The sequence below is a fragment of the Marmota monax genome, unplaced genomic scaffold (assembly GCF_021218885.2).
Source record: "Marmota monax isolate L192 unplaced genomic scaffold, Marmota_monax_Labrador192_F-V1.1 WCK01_AAM20220418_F8-fsc00021, whole genome shotgun sequence".
In the NCBI taxonomy this organism is placed as follows: domain Eukaryota; kingdom Metazoa; phylum Chordata; class Mammalia; order Rodentia; family Sciuridae; genus Marmota; species Marmota monax.
The window spans coordinates 20992405-21009248 of record NW_026695228.1 but is presented as its reverse complement, the minus strand read 5'-3'; the positions used below and the strand labels follow the sequence as shown (position 1 = coordinate 21009248).

At 55.2% G+C, this 16844-nt stretch overlaps 1 protein-coding gene across 3 annotated transcripts in view; it reads right to left on the bottom strand.

Annotated features, from left to right (window-relative positions):
* Positions 1 to 4972: 4972 nt before the first annotated feature.
* The window catches only part of Unc13a (unc-13 homolog A), a 60991-nt gene continuing 49119 nt past the window's right edge, over positions 4973 to 16844 (bottom strand). For 2 of the 3 annotated variants that reach the window (XM_046436882.2, XM_046436884.2), the window contains 6 exons: positions 16354 to 16410; positions 15916 to 15996; positions 15148 to 15295; positions 11504 to 11596; positions 10559 to 10718; positions 4973 to 9042 (listed from right to left, as the gene is read on the bottom strand). In XM_046436882.2, the coding sequence (XP_046292838.1) occupies positions 8742 to 9042; positions 10559 to 10718; positions 11504 to 11596; positions 15148 to 15295; positions 15916 to 15996; positions 16354 to 16410 (840 nt within the window). In that variant the 3' untranslated portion in view covers positions 4973 to 8741. Of the gene's footprint in view, positions 9043 to 10558; positions 10719 to 11503; positions 11597 to 14007; positions 14065 to 15147; positions 15296 to 15915; positions 15997 to 16353; positions 16411 to 16844 lie in introns of all 3 variants that reach the window. The other variant, XM_058576499.1, reaches the window with a different exon arrangement.

Genomic DNA, 16844 nt, shown 5'->3' with positions numbered 1-16844 from the left:
GATTGAAGAGGTGGGATTTTCTGGAACAAATGCTGGGGAGCTCTCAGGATTAGCAAGCCCTCTGGGTGCGTGGAGTGTGCCCGCCGTGTGTGTGTGTGTGGGGGGGGGGGGTTTGCAGATGGCGAGTGGTCTGCGTGGAAAACCAGAACATCGGACGCGGCAAAGGGACAAAGGGTCGAACCTCCTTCCAGACACGGCTGAGGTGGTGACCGTGCTCGGCTCCTCCCGTTTGCACAGGGGAACACCATTGTCCCTCACTGTCCTTGAGGATTGGCTCCAGGACCCACACACATCCCCACACCAAATCCCCGCCGCATGACAGAACACCTGACGCGCCTGCGTGGTGCGGAGTGACGCCTGCGGGGGTGGGAGGACGAGAAGGTCTAGTGCAGCCCATGCGCAGGGCCCAGCCCCCCATACTTCTACCGGTGGCTCGGATGCAGAACCCACAAGTGCACGCACCTTTTAAAAAAGGATCGGGGGCTGGGGGCTCAGTGGCAGAGCACTTGCTCAAGATGTGCAAAGTCTTGGATTCCGGCCTCAGCTTGGCAAAGAGAAAAATCCTGCTACCTAAACTGCAGCCATCTGCAGGATTTCTTTTGCAAGGGGGTCATCTTTGTCATACAAAAGACAAAATTTTTAAAAACAACTTTCTTCTTCTTTTATCAGATTTAGTTAGTTTTGGAATACTGGGGCTGGAACCCAGCGCTTTGTCCTTGCTAGGAAGGGACATGCTCTACCCTGAGCCACACCTCTAGCCTGGGCCACATCTTTTTCTCTGTTCTTTGTTTGGGTACCAGGGACTGAACCCAGGGGCGCTTAACACTGAGCCACATCCCCAGCCCCTGTTTATATTGTAATTGAGACACGGGGTCTCAGCTGAGTTGCTTAGCGACTCGCCATTGCTGAGACTGGCTTGGAACTTGGGATCCTCCTGCCTCAGCCTCCTGAGCCGTGGGGATGACAGGTGTGTGCCACCGTGCCTGGCACCCCCAGCCCTTTTGATTTTTCATTTTGAGGCAGGGTCTCACTAAGTTGACCAAACTTCGATCTTTGTCTCTCAGCATCCACTGTGGCTGGCATTGCAGACCTGTGCCACCATGCCTGGCTGCCAATGGCCTCGTCCCCTGCCAGAAGTACAGAATCCATCTGGCTGGGCTATCTCAGTTCAGCAGGGTGCTTCTTTCGGGAGAACCAGGCACAGTCCCTCTCCAGGTCTCTTCCAGCTTTTGGAGCTGTTATCCTTCCTGGCCTTGTGACCCCCTTCCTCTCATTCCTCCAAACTCTTGCCTCCATTTCTATATCTTCACCTGACACCTCGTGTCCTAATCCAGGACTTTTAAAATATGGGTCCCACTGGGCTGCCCAGGCTGGCCTCAAACTCCCAGGCTCACGCCGCTGTCTCAGCCTCCCCGAGCAGCTGGGAGTCCAGGCACCCCCTTGCCCTCTGAGGAATCCACCCAAACCTTGCCATCGTCTGAAAATCCTTAATCACATCTGCAGAGTGTCTTTTGCCATTTAAAGTAACATGCACAAGTACCAGGCCATAAATGCAGGTATCCCTGAGGGACATTCCTCAGCCTCCTACTACTTTGTCCCTTAGTGTGGCTGCAATCACATCTGGCCCTGTGGATATATCATAATAAGTATCAAAATATCATCAGCCCCGGGTCAAGGCGGGGAAACAGATCCCACCTGAGGTCATTTAGCAGATGGGTTTGCTACAGGAAATTCACAGTAACTCAGCTCTGCTCTTGTCCTGTAAGAACACGTGCAGGGGCCGGGGTGTGGCTCAGGGGAGAGCTTGCCTAGCAGGCATGAGGCACTGGCACCACTTATAAATAAAAACAAATAAAATAAAGTTATTGTGTCCATCTACAACTAAAAAAAGAATTTTTAAAAAAGCAGATGCAGAGGATATACAAATGAAGCAGCTCAGTAACTGCTAATAAAACTTTATTGACAAAAAAAAAAAGCGATAGGCTGCGGGCGGTGGCACAGATCTGTAAACACAGCAGCTGGGGAGGCTAAGGCAGGAGGACCATGAGTTCAAAGCCAGCCTCTGCAACTTATCGAGGCCCTAAGCAACTCAGTGAGACCCTTTCTGTAAATCAAATATAAGAAAAGAGCTGAGAATGTGGCTCCGTGATAAAACACCCCGGGTTCAATCCCCAGTAAAAAAAACAAACCAAGCAGCAGGCCAGAGCCGGCCCTTCAGCAGAGCGTCTGCTCCTGCAGGAATGACTGCAGAACTGGCCCTCCCGCGCCCACCATGCTTGTCACTCCGCAAGGGGGCGCTAGTTCTGAAGTACAAGCTGTTTGCACACCTGGCTGCCGGCAGAGGGAAAGGAAGAGGACTCTGGTCCCTGCTGCCATTTAAACTCCCACAGGCGCCTCTGGACCGTGAATCTGAGCCTGTGCCCAGCGGCAGGGCGGTCTGTGAGCACAGCTGGGGCTCTGTCACCTCCGCGGGTACAGCGTTGGGCAGGGCGGGGCTCAAGTCAACCCCATGGCTTCTCACCGTATGTCATAATGAAGGCAGGGACTGTGTAATTGGGGAATGCGTAATCATAGTAACCATTACGTGTAATTGCAGGATCAGGAGCAGCACAATGATCATGCAATAAAAAAATGATATAATAAAATGTAATCGGGGACAGATGATCAACCGCATAATTGTTACATTCTCCAGGAAATGGAAGACGCCTTTTTTGACGTTCCCCAGCAATTTGGCTGTGGTGGCAAGTGGAGTGACGCCAGGAACGGGGTCAAGTGGGTTAGGATCAGGGGACATCACAGGGTGGGGGTTCGGGAGCAAATGGGGGCTGGGAAAGGCCCTGAGAATGTACCAGAATTTAGCCTGAGGTTGAATAAAGTGAGAAGCAGGAGGTAACAGTGAGAAGCAATGGATGGAGTCAGAGGTGACAAGCTACAGCCTGTGTTCTGTTATATAAGGTTTTTTTTTTTTAAGGTGAGTCAAGTAACAGAAATCTGCTTTTCTTTTTTTTTTTTTTTTGTTTTGTTTTTGTTTTGTACCAGGGATTGAACTCAGGGGCCCTCGACCACTGAGCCACATCCCCAGCCCTATTCTGTATTTTATTTAGAGACAGGGTCTCACTGAGTTGCTTAGGGCCTCGCTTTTACTGAGGCTGGCTTTGAACTCACGATCCTCCTGCCTCAGCCTCTTCTCTGAAGCCGCTGGGATTACAGGCCTGGGCCACCACACCTGACCCCTGTGGACCTTTCATGTTCACTATTTACAATGTTTCCCTTAAAAGAAGAGCCTGAGACCTGAAAAGTGCATCTCATTCTGGATCAGGCCACCGCCTCTCCCTCTTGTCCCTGGTTGAGTCCTGTTGACTGTTACTTGCAGCCCAAAGCACTCACTGAAGTGGATCCTGTGATCCCTGCCCTGGCCACTCACATGTAGAAACAACCTCAGACATCAGGGGGCTGCCCTTGAATTGATCAAGAAAAAACTGAACTGGGCCTATTTCTGCTCCCTGGTAGGATGGGGGCTGAAAATAGAAATTAATTCTGCTGTAGGAAAGTGGAGGTTTTCTTTTCTTTTTTCTCCTTGCTTTCTCTTTAGGAACACAAAATTTAGTTCCTTGCCATCTGATGTGGGAGATGAGATTCTCACCTGCTGTGACTAAAACAGACAACCTTAGTGGTGTGGGTTGAGTCCCTGGAGTTTGTGCCTGAACTTCAGTTACAAGTAACAAGCTGCCTAATGTCCTGGATTCAAATCTCACCTCCACCTCTTCCTAGCTCTGTGATGTTGCTCCTCTGGGCCTCAGTTTCTTTGTCTATAGCATGGGGATAAGCTGCATCTGCGTTCAGGAAGCATGATCAACGCTGAATGAGAGATGCTAATATTTTGGTTTTGCTTTGATGCTGGGGATGCTCTCTACCACGGTGCCATCTTCCTTCCTTCCTTCTTTCTTTCTCTCTCTCCCTCCTCTCTCTTTCTTTCTTTTGACAGATCATATGATGTTGCCCAGGCTGGCCTCTCCGCCTCAGCCTCCTGAGTAGCTGAGAGGTTAGGGCCACGTAGGGACAGAGACATCCACCACAAATCTCAGACTGTGTACTTTCTTTCTTTTTAATGTCTGCTGTTAGTAAAATATTTTTACAGAGACCAAAAAAATCAGATTAGTGCAAAACATCTCGACACCATGCGTTCATGACCACTTCTCGTTTGTTTTAAACATGTTCCAAGTCACATATTTACAGAGAAATGAGGGCATCCGCGAGGACACCAGATCAACGGGGTGGAATTAGAAAAGAAAAAAAAAATTAAAAAACAGAACAAAACAAACAAACGTTTTGATTTTCACATTTGCAATCACATGCTAAGAGAAGGTGCGTGGGGAGGGTGCGTCCCTGGACTGCGTGGCAGGGCTTTGGGGGCGGGCCTGACGGGGTCTGGGGCAGGGGTGGGGTTTGAGGCCCCCTGGCGGCGAGACCAGGGATGCACGGGGGTGGGGGGGCGCGGAGCCTGTGTCTTCAGGAATCACTGCGGCCCGGCAGGGGTGGGAGGATGGGGAAGGGGGCGGGTCTTGGTTGACAGCGTCAACTCGATTTCTCTCTTTTTTTTTTTTTTTTTTTTTTTTTTTTTTTTTTTTTTTTTTTTTTTTTTTTTTAAAAAATCTTTAATATTTATTTTTTAGTTTTCGGCGGATACAACATCTTTGTTTGTATGTGGTGCTGAGGATCGAACCCGGGCGGCACGCATGCCAGGCGAGCGCGCTACCGCTTGAGCCACATCCCCAGCCCTCGATTTCTCTCTTGAAAAGAATAAAAGGCAAAGAGAAAAGCAACACGTGTCAGCGAAGACGACTTTGGTCCTTAACGATTCTTAGGAAAGGATGTTCATTCAGGGAGAGACGGGACCGGGACCCAGGTCCAGATCGAGATCCAGGCCGAGCCCCGCCCTCCTCACCTGCCGCCCCGCCCGCCCCACCCGGGCAGGAGGTGCCAGGCTGTCCTCGCTCCGCCCGGCTCTCAGTGTCCCCATCTGCAAAACGGACAGCGCAGGCGAGAGCGGAGGGTCTCGGAGGTCCCAAGGATTTCTAGTTGGGTGTTAAGTTTTTTGCATCTCTGATGGGGGGAGGGGCACGATGATGCTGCAGGCTGGGGGCCTGAGGAATGGGGGTGCAGGCGGGCACCTCCTAATCTATGTAAATCCTTGGAGGACAGATTGTGGGAGCGGAAGGGGAGGTCCCTCTTGCTCCTGACCCCCTTTTGCACGTCGCCTGTCTGCACCTCCTCTCTCTGGGTCTTGAATCTCTGGCTCCATCCCTTTTCGGGGCGGGGCTTTGGCTCGGAAGCAGGGAACGCTTAGGGTTACCCCAACATGCCCAGGGGCACCCTCCTTTATTTTTTTCCTTGCTCCATGGGAATTTGGGGCCACCGCCTGGAACCCCAAGTGAAGGCAAAAATCCAGAGGTGTTATTCGAGGCTGGCCTCTGTGTCCACTTGCTGGGTGGCTCTTGGGGGAAGCCCTGCCCCTCTCCGGGCCTTGTGCCAAGACAGGAACTTCCTGAATTCAAACAGCTGCCAGGCCCCTGGACTCCCCTGTTTGTACCTTATCATCCCACTGTGCCCCACTGGGACTCAGCTGCAGTCTGTCTGGACACCTCCCACGTATCCAGGACGTTGGGGAGGGGAAAGCTGGCAGGACAGCAGCGTGGGCATGACCCCGTCCCTGCAGACCCCTGCCCACTCCTGCACGTCTTCCAACTGGGTGAGACCTCACTGCCATCCCCCAGTGCCCACCTCATGCTGGGTCAACTTGGGGCTCCTGAGAAGCCTCAGCCCCGGGGCCAGGAGGAACAGCCAGCCACAGACACCACCAGTGTCTTGACATCAGGGTTAGACTGGGGAAGGGACAGAAGCTGGGACGTCCTGAGGGAGGGGGGAGGGTTTCTACAGTATTTTAATCATGAGTTTGGAAGGATGCATAGGAATTCTCTGAGTAAAGAAATGTGGGAGGGATTCCAAAAACAGTCCTACTCTGGGAGTTGCAAAAATGCACTCAGCAAATACTCCCCGAGGCTCGCCACATGCCTGGGCCAGTGCTGGGACTCACACGCTCGGACGCACGCATGCGCACACGTGTACACACACACACACACACAACACACACACACACAGAGGACTTGACCAGAATGACTCCTTCGGGATCTTTTGGGAAGTATCCTGCCAGGCAGCTCGGTGCCTGTCCCAGGTCACACATTATCTGCCCTTGGGAAATTTCTGTGTTCTGAACTGAGTCACCCATCCATCCTATGGTTGCTGCACCCCCAGCAAGCCCAGATTTCCAATCCGCCCCTGGGTCTTGTAATGGAGTTCCCCACCCTGCTCCTGGATGGAACCCCCAATGCATTTTACATTATAGTACAAGAATTCGGGTCACCTGAACCTTGCCTGAATTTAGGAGCCACAAAGCACCTTCAAGCAAATTGAAAACTAGTTCCACTCCTTCCAGATGCTTCCATTCATGTATCAGGAGACCATCATCATAAACACATGTCACTCAACGTCTAGGATTTGCAGATGGATTAACTGGAGACGGCAAATCCTGGAGCAGGGCACAACCTGCAAGGCAGCACCTGGTGGCCCCGGGGCTCATCTAAAGGCAGAATCTGTCTTTATTTTGGAGGGGCGCTCGGGACTGGACTCAGGGGTACTGACCACTGAGCCACATCCCCAGCCCTTTTAAAAAATATTTTAGAGACAGGGTCTTGCTGAGTTGCTCAGAGCCTCACTAAGTTGCAGAAGCTGGCCTTGAACTTGTGATTCTCCCGCCTCAGCCTCCTGAGCTGCTGGGATTACAGATGTGCATCACTGCACCTGGCTTATCTTTTATTTTTAATATAGTTTCCAAAAAAAAATTTTCCAGAAATCAATTTCAACATCCTCAAAGTATCCCCCCATTGATCTCTTCTCCATACAGCAGCTTTTGGGACCCGGACTAGAGTCTCCGGCTTCAAAATCTCCTGGGGAATCCCCAGATGTTTCAAAATAAAAGCAAAACTTCTCAGGGCAGCATGCAGAGCCTCGCCTGGGCTGACATTTCTCCAACCGCCTCGCTCCCGATGATCCTCCTTAATGCCTGGCTTCAGCCATAGCACCTTCTTGCTGTGCCCCAAACGTCCACCTCCTGGCATCTGCACCTGTGGCTTGCTCTACCTGGTGGTTTTCGCTCTGGTGGGAGGATGCCTCAGTTTCATAGCAGACAATCCCCTCCTGAGTTCCCATTCCTCAAACCCATTTTAATTTCTCCCTAGCGCAGCACAACCCTGCCCTTCCCGTATGTGCCTGGGTCCATGTGTGGGGCACACAGGCCATGCCAAACTTTCCCAAAAGGCCCCACTTGGATGAGCTGACTTTCCGTCCAAGTTACCCAACTGTGCCCACTACTGGAGCAGCTTCAGGCAGCAGAGGCTCCACCTGGGCACGAGCTCCTGTGGCCCTGGGTTCTGAATGGATGAGATTCTGGAGACTAAGCTCTGAGCATGTCTGTGTATTCTCTCTCTCTCTCTCACACACACACCCACACCACACCACACCCCTAGTTTCCGGTCTCTTCCTGTTCTTTCCTGCTTGGAGAATTTTGGCAAAGGAAGAAGGGGCTGAGGGAGCCTGGGTCCAGGGGATCCCAAATTCTCACTCTCTTTTGGAAGGGAGGCCAAGAGTTCTCAGGGACTCCCCACTGGAGTCTCAGGAGAAAGGGTTCAGGACAGGGGTCTTGCTTGGCAGCCGAAGGAGGGAGGGTGCAACAGGGGTTTTGGCCCATAACCCCCACACCTTGTAAGTACTGGGGGAGGTCCCCTGAGGGGGAGTTAGCAGCAATGAGGAGCTATGTCGGGTCATCCGATCTCAGCCCACCCTTCCACGGGGCACACAGGTCTAAGGGACTGGGGAGGGGGCATGGCACTGGGAAGCTGGGCCAAGTCTCAAGCAGCTCTCTGGGCCTCAGTTTCGCCATTTGTAAAATGGATGTGTTAAACTCTATGAGGACTGGGTTTGTTGGGGGGAAAAGGGAGGCAAATCCCCACAGGGTAGTGGGGGAAGTGCAGATGCCCCAGAGCCGTCCCCTCGGCCCCCTGGGTTTGGGCGCCCGAGGGCGCATGTGCTTTTGAAATCCCATTCTTCCCCCTCCCCCCACTTATTTTTTGCACAAACATCAATAGGGACACCGGTCTGCCCGGGTCCCTCCAACAGGCATCCTGGTGCCTACAGCCCCTCGGCCCATCTCAGGGGACTCCAGGAAGCCCTATCCCTTGCCCAGGGCCCGCTCCTCGAGGGAGCTGAGAGTTCCATACTTGGCAATTGGTCTTGGGCCCCAGGATTTGGAGCCCATCTTATGGCTTTTCCAGGGGACAGGAGGCGGGGCCTCCCGGAACCAGAGCCCTGGGATATGGCCTCCTTCAAAGGGACAGGTTTCCCTCCGATCCCAGCTCGAAAGGCCCCTTAGATGACGAGGGCGTGGCCTCAAGTAGGGGAATGTGGCTTCTTCCTTCTTCGCGCCCTAGGGCGTGCCCTCCCGGCGGGGCGGGGCATCGTCCGCTCGCCTTTCCCCAGAGGGAGAAGTTAAGAAGTCTAGGGCGCAGACGCAGCCCGCCCACTGCGCAGAGCCCGGAGACTTGCCCTCTGGGCGGTCCCAGCGCGCAAGTCCCGCCCCGCCCCGCGCTCCGCGCAGGCGCAGTATCGCCCGCCGGCCTGCTCCCGCTCTAAGGCGCAGGCGCCGCACCGCCCTCCTCGGCAGAGCGCGTGTCCGATTTGAGCTTGACGAATTCTTTGGCCACCTCGTCGTTGCTGCGCTGGGATAAGATACGCAGCACCGTGAGGCCGGTGTCGTCCATGTGGATGCGGCGGCCGAGCGGCAACCAGCAGGCGGCGCTCCCGCGCTGGGCCAGCTCGCGCAGCTGCAGCACAGCCAGTCCCACCGTGCGGTCCTCGCGCGCGAAGCAGTAGTCCTTGACGCACACCTGCAGCTCGTAGCACTCGGGGCCGGCGTCCGCGCTCAGCGTGCTAGGGGAGGGGTGGGGCGTCAGGGCGCCAGTCGCTCCCCCAGCTGACTCCGCCCCGGCTGGGCACCGCACACCGTTACCCGCCCGGAAATCGCCCAAACCAGGCCCTGCCCCGGGTGGCTCCGCCCTTGCAGCGCCGGGTCAAGACCACCCCAGGCGGTACCCCTCCTCTGCCCCACTCCGCTGCAGTCCGTGCCTGATCACGCCCCTATTAGCTGGCCCCCAAGCTGGCCCCCTCCATACCTCAGTAATATTTCTGCTTAACCTGTCCTTTGTCCCCACCCACCAAACACCACCCCCCTCAAGTGGCCCTTCCTGACCTGGCCAGGCCCTGGTCCAAACTCCAGATACAGGGCCTTTGCTCCTGCCTGCTGAGCTGCAGATATCCCATCCAGAAGCCCCCCCCATCACATTCCAAGTTCTTCACTGATGTGGCCCCGCACCTATCCCCCCCCCACCCACCGTCCCTCCTGATGTGACCCTGTCCTGGTACCTCACCATGGATGACAACTAGCACATCCCCTACTCCCTCCTGCCCTTAAGCCCAAGTGACTTTCCCAGACCAAGAGCCTGCCATGTTGCACCCTTATCTGAAGTATTTGGCCACCCAGGCGACACATCTGCCTTTCCATGAGGACTTGAAACTGCTCTGGAGCATTCCTTCAAGTGACCTACCACCTCAAAGTTCTCGGACCAAGAGTCCTGTCCTGACAGCACCCACCTCTCTATATATAACAGGGCTCTGACGCCCCCTGCCTTCTGCACTTCATCCCCCAAGAGCACCCCCAACACTGCCCCCTTCCCACTTGATCCAGGTATCTGCCCCTAGGAATGGAGCCCTACCCCAGGTGACCCCACACACCATATCCCCTGATCAGACTTAGCTTACTCCCCAGGTTTCAGTCCCCTCTAGACTCGCGTACCTGGAATACTACTCTCAACTCCAACAAGCCCAATCCAGATATGGCATCATGCGACACCCACCTCATGCCCTAGGTTAAGCCACCCTCTACTGTGTTCCTAGAGTTGACTCCTCCAGATGACCTGACCCAACAGTCCCAACAAAGCTGGCTGCTCATTCCAAGAGCCAACCCTCTGTCCTGTCCGGTGACCTGTCCTGTCCCCAGGCCCCTCAGCACCTATGGCTCAACATGATCACCACATCTCTTAGGCTAGTCTCCAGCCCCCAAATGGTCCTGCCCATCATACCCCTTCTGCCCAGACTTTCCCTCCCCTTCACCACCCAGGTGACATCCCACACCATGCGCCTTATCCCATTCACTGACTCCCCTGGGGCTGCCTGACCCAGAGGGTGACCTCCACTCTGGGAACTCCCTGATCACTCTTGAACCAAGGTGCCTCACTTTTCAGTGTTCACATGAAGGCCCTGAGCCTTCCCACTCCCACATCCAGGTGCCACTGGCCCATCAGACATCTCTCCTACCTAGCTGGCCCTGAGGATCCCCGGAAAGATGCCCCTCCCTTCTCTCCACGCTTTCCAAACACCCCAAACTTACAACTGGAAACTCTCGTTGTACTTGGGGGCCCAGCTGTTGTTCTTGGATTTGGTTGCAAACTTGCGTTTCTTATCACTGAGCTGGGGCCCAATGATGTTGACCTCGATGAATGGCCGGAAGATACCAGAAGTCTGCCACTTGAGGTCATTAGCAGCCACCACTGTTGGGGGAAGTAGAAGAGGAGGCTGGTCAGGTCACACAGCATGACAGAAGTAGATAAAATACAAAATAGGGCTGGGGATATGGATCAGTGGTTGAGTGCCCCTGAGTTCAATTCCCAGTACCAAAAATAAAAAACAAACAAACAAAAAATACCCAGCCCAATTCATGTTCTGGTTAACAAAATAATAGCTAAAAATAAACACACACACACATGCACATTCTCTTTGGGGCTGGGGGTGTAGTTCAGTGGTAGAGCGCTTGCCTAGCCCCTGTCTGGCCCTGGTTTCAATCCTGGTCCCACAAAAACAAACCAAAACTAATGAAAACACAGCTAAGAAATGGAGAAAGGGGCTCGAACCCTGTGAATGCACTTCTGGGCCCGGTCATGCCTGAAGCAGCCCACCCACTTCTGCACCCTTCAGTTCTTTTGTTTTGTTTGTTTGTAATGAGGACTGAACCCGGGGTGCTTATCTACTAAGCCCCATCCCCAACCCTTTTTCTATTTTATTTAGAGACAGTGTCTCCCTGAGTTGCTTAGGGCCTCACTAAATTGCTGAGGCTGACTTTGAGCTTGAGATCCTCCTGCCTCAGCCTCCCGAGCTGCTGGGATTACAGGCATGCACCATCGCATCCATCTTGCACTTTACGTTTTTATGAACCATTAAGCAAAATGTTTGTCACTTTAGCCAGCTGGAATTTGGTTTCTGTCTTGGACTTGGTGACTCCTGGTTGAGGCACCTCCTTTCCTGCCTCGGGCCACTCACCTTTCACCGGGCCACTCACCTTTCACCGTGACCTTTTGTTCCCCAGTGCCTGGATGGGTGAAGAGCTCGACGTGGACAGAGACTTCACCCACAGGGTCTTCTACCCCAGAGCCTGGTGGGACAGGGGAGAATACAGCTGTGAGCTCAGTTCCTTCCCACCACCTGGGAGGGCCGTTGGCCACTTCCCCCTCACCGTGTGCTGGCGGCACCAGGTCATCAGCCTTGACAGGGAGGCACTGAAGGGGGCCAGATGGCAGGTGCTTTTGGAAAGCCAAGAATCCTGGGTTCTAGCCTTTCACTACTTTGCTGTGTGACCTCAGGCAGGCCCATCTCTTAACCTCTCGGAGCCTCCTGCATCTGCCTTCCTTTTTCTCATTCCACCGACTCTCATGTGGTCAGACTCTTCATCTTCCGCTACACTCTGGCAGTCTCTGGTCCCAGGGCCCTACCTTCGCAACACGCCCAGAATCTGACCCATATCTTTTACCTCCATCCTGATCCAGCTCTATCAGGGCGGATCTGGACTTTGCAGTAGACTTCTTGGGCCTCAATGTCACATCCCTCCTCTCTTCAGAACCCTCCCGTAGTTCCCATCTCACGCTGGGATAATCAGTGTTTGTGGGATCTGCGGCCCGCCCCCCAGTACTACCACCTCCCCTGCCTCAAACCTCCCCCACTGCTCTCCTTCCCCCATTCCTCCCTCTCCACCCCACGGCCTCCTCACGGCTCCTCCGACACACTGGGATCACCTGGCCCAGAATCCTCACCCCTCCTGAAGTGACGGCTTGTCTGGGCACATCTGAGGTTCCTGGTCCTGACTTCCCGTCTGACAGATTCTCAAATTTCCACTGACAAACGCTCCCGGCCTCACCTCCGACCTGTGCTCAGACCCTGGGGCTCAGATAGGGGCGGGCCATTCCCGTGTCCATTCAGGGAGGGTGGAATGAACCACGGCTGTCCAATCAAAGCAGTCCCTGCCTATAACTGAAAGTGATTGGCTCCTGGACAGTCCCATGACCCAAGCTGGGCCAATAGGAGTTAGATTTGGGACTTTGGCTGCACAGGCTGAGTTGCGCTGTGTCCCTCTCTGGTGCTAAGTGGGAAGGGCTATCTCTGCCGAATAAGGAGACAGCCTGTCCCACAGAGACCTCCCTGATGCCATCTCAACCCCCTGATCTTTCAGTTCCACAGCCAGCTTGAGTCATGGTGACGTCACTCTTTCTAACTAACATAGTATCCCCAACAGTGCTCATGGGGATCATGGAAGGCGCAACTTAAAAGCTCCTGTCTCAGTCCCCTCTGACCCTGTGACTTGGAAGGGCATCCTGCTGGGCCTGTGGACCTGTGACCGCCAGCACCTCCACCAAGACCCTCCCCAACCGCCCCCCCCCCAGGCAGCTCCCTAGTCCTGGAGCACCCATGCATGGGACAGGAACAGGGAAGTTGGAGGTGAGGGGTGGGGGAGAGGTCAGTAAGAGGTTGATCCAGGTTACCTCACACTGGACAGGAAGTGACTGAGGGTCATGGAGAAGAGGGGCCAGGAGACCCTCATCACCCCTGGTTGCTGCCCACCCCAGGCCACCTTCCTCATCTTCTCAGGCTCCCACCCCCCACAGTCACATGCTCAGCCTCCCCGCCCTTCCCTCCCCCAAGGCTGATGCTTCATAGCAAGCTCAATCCGGGCCAAACTGAGGTGCCAGGGGTGAGTTAGACGGTGGTGGGTCAGGTGAGAGGTCAGACCAAGGCCAAAGCTAGTAAGAAGGGGGAGGGGCAGTGCGGGGCACCCCCTCCCATGGTTTGCTGGCTCCACAGAGAAGGGTCTTTTATGGGCCTGTCTGTGCTCCCCCTAGCCCCACACCCCGCTCCCCAAGTCCCGGGTCCCCTTGCAGGGGAAGAAGATTCCCTGGGCAAGTGGTTTAGCCTTGTTGAACACTCCTTCTCCTCATGTGGAGGGTGATGGACGCTGTCCGGGGACAGCTGGAGAAATCTTTTTGAGATTTTCCAAGAAATACACCCTACAGGGTCTGGCTGTGGGTTGGAGCTTGTCGGTTGCTGTCTACTTCAAAAAATGTGCTGCTGAGTCTAACAACATTGGCTAACAATCGTGAGCTTCCTGTGTGCCAGGAATGGCTCTCAATTTAATTTCTTCTAACCTGGAAATTAATCCCCTGGGATTAATTCCTTGCCTGTCCCCGTTTTACAGATGGGAAAACGGAGTCGCAGGGAGGTGGATTCTCATCTGCCTGGTAGTGCCCCGCAGGCGGAATGGCTGACTCAGGACCTGAGCCCAGTTCTTAACCTTGCAAGTGCCTGTTTGGGGACCCGGGATCTGGCTTAGGAGACACTTCTTGGGGAATCGCTTCTCCTTCTCCATGTGGAACCAGCAAGCGTCCTTCCCCCTCGCCCGCCTGGCCGGGGCACCCCAGTCCCGGGAGGCGGAAGGACGGGCCTTTTACTAGCCGGGCCGGGAGGGGCGCAGGCACCGGGCACCGGGCGCGGGCGGCGGGCGGCATTGGCACGTACCCTTCTCAGGATAAATGTCTTCACTAAGGGTAAACCTAGTCCCCTTTCCACCATGGACTAATCGGGTGGCAAGGGAGGAGGGAGGGGCGGGGAGGGGGGAGAAGAGCGAGTGACAGGTGGGGATGGAGGAGTGTGCGTGGCGGGGGGCGCGGAGAGGGGACAGCAGAGCGAGAGGGAGGAAAAACAAGAGAGAGAGAAAAACGTCAGCGGCGGACGGACGGACGGACGGACGGACAGACAGCCTCCCGCTTCGGGAACACCGAGGACACTAAAAGCAGTGAGGACTCTGGGGAAACTGAGCCGACGCCCGGGGAGGGCCCGGGCTGCCGCGGTGGGGGAAGGGGGGCACCGGAGGCCACCGGGCTCCTTCCCCCTCCGCCGCTGGAGCAAAGCCTGTGGTCAGGGGCCAAACTTCTTCGTCCTGTCTACACCAGTTTTGAAATGGTGGGTCCCCAGGGAGGGGAAACAGGCCCCTAGAGTCCCGCCCTCAGCCCCAGCTGCGGTGTGAGCTCCAGAGGGACAGAGGCGGAAGCACAAGACAAGAGCTAGAGAGAGAGAGTTCGAGAAATGGGGCCTCCTCCGTGCTCCCCGCTCCCAGGTGGGGTCCTTCCGGTCCTGGAGCGGTCAATCATTCCACAGCCCCAAGACGTTATGGAGATCCCGCCCTTGGGGACTGTAATCGCGGTCTGGGTCCATGACGTCAGAGGTTCTACCCGGGCTGCCAATCATCCCTTGCTCCAGGACCTCCAAGGTCTCGCCCATCACGAGCTATCAGTCACTCTCCAGTTACCCTCCCCTGGAGCTGTCAACCATTCCCTGGTGGACGCAGTTGTCCCAGTAGCTGTCAACCTCTCAATGGTCCTGGGACATCATAGATTCTACCAGATGACAATCATTTCAGAGCCCTCCGCTGTCCTGGGTTCCACCTCTAAGTTGTTGCCATCGCTCTCTGGTCCTTGAGGTCGGGGCCCACTCCCAGATGCTGTAGATCACTCCTTGACTTAGGGACAGTGGAACGTCACTGTCAATTCTACCCAAGCTCATGATGTCATAAGGGGCGGGGCCAGTGGCTGCTGCGCAAAACGGGGGCGGGGCTGCCTCTGCAGGCAGGGGACGTGGTGGCGACCGACCCGCCCTCACCTTGCGCTCCCTGGGTTTGCACGAAAGTCTTGATGAGCAGGTCGGTGGCCTGCGTGTAGAGGGACAGGGCATAGCGCAGTGACTGCAGGTCGGGACTCTTCTCCAAGAAGGTCTTTTTGAGGCCCACTCCACCGGCGTGGAAGTATTGCTGTGGGGGACAATGAGGGAGGTGAGGGGGGGTGTGGTGGGGTGGAGGTTGAGAGGGAAGCCCTGCGCAGCCATGAGACTAGGCACTCCCACTGTCCCCTCCCCTTCCTTCACATCCAGCATCTGGATGACCCCCTGCTCCTCCCCCACCGGCCCCCCAAACCTTCCATGGCTCCCAGCACCCTCAGAACTGCACCCATCCAGACCTTTCCCAGCCTCCCTCCAAGGCCTTCCCTAGACCTTGCCCTCCATGGGGACTTCAGACCTCCTGTGCTCACTGGGGGAAAGGCCCTCTCTACTCCTGGCCCATTTGCTGAATCCGAACCTCTGTGCATTCCGCAGACCCATCTCCCCAAGTTCCCTCCAAAAGCCCTGGTTACTCCCTCCTTGGGCTGCCCCCATCCTGCCTCCCTCCCAGTCCTGACCTCGCCAGGCTGAGGATGTCTGTCCAGCATGTCCTCTCACCTGGGCTCCTCAAAGCCTCAGTCGGTCTAGCTTTGGCACAGGAGAAGGAACCCAGAGTGTTTAGAAACTGAATAAATTCATGAGGGTCCAAGGTGAGCCTAGGTCATGTCCATACCAGCCATGCCCTCTGCCTACCCAACTGGACAGGACTCTCACCTTGATGGTGTCCAGGGCTAGTTCAACAACTGCACATTGCTTCGGAGTCAAGCTCTTGGCTTCTTCTCGTACCATGTGGTCCTAGATGGATGGGGAGATGGGCCAGTTGGGCAGGGCAGATCCAAACTTCAGGATCTACCTATAGGTCTCACCCTTGCTAAACACTGGGGAGTTGGACTAGGAGTCGTTTTCCTCAATCCCAGTGCCCAGCAAGCAACTAGCACTCAGTAGGTGCTCCATGCATATTTGTAGGCAAAATTATTTGCATTCTTGATTGAACTGTACCTGAAGCTGAACCATGCACATCTTCCCAACACAATGAAGCAAATAAATTGTGTTTAAGTCAGAAAACTGAGTAAGTTTTCTGTCCCTTGAGCCTACAAAGCATGTCACCATCCCACGATCTCCTGCCTCTTCTGCTCCCACCTCTCAACTCACCTTGAGTTTGGACAGCTGACCGAGCTCCTTAGCGGCATTGAAGATCATCTGGGTCCCCTGCAGGTAACAACAGACACAGCTGGGGTGACGAGGGGTCCCCCAATCCACTCCCCACCCACCCAGACGACACCCAGCCCTGGACACCATCTTGGTTTCTGGGAAGGGCAATGGCCATGTCCCAAAGACAGAGGTCTGGAGCCACCCACCCCAAAAGTGCCAAGGAGAAGGTCACGACCTTGACCCTGGAAGGCCCAATCCTATGGGAACACTACCCACCACTGCACCTCCACCATGGCCCCAGGATTGTGGGACACAGAAGAGAAACAGGCAAGGATTGGGCTGTGGGGGACAGTGGGTAGGGGGAACCCCAGACGGGAACGCTGGGGGTGTGAGCTCTAGAGTTAGGAGGCCTTGGGAAAGCCGTGGGCAGGGCTGGGCTTCAGGAAATGGCCCTGATGAACCCCACCCCCACAGCCATCCCTTCTGTGGGG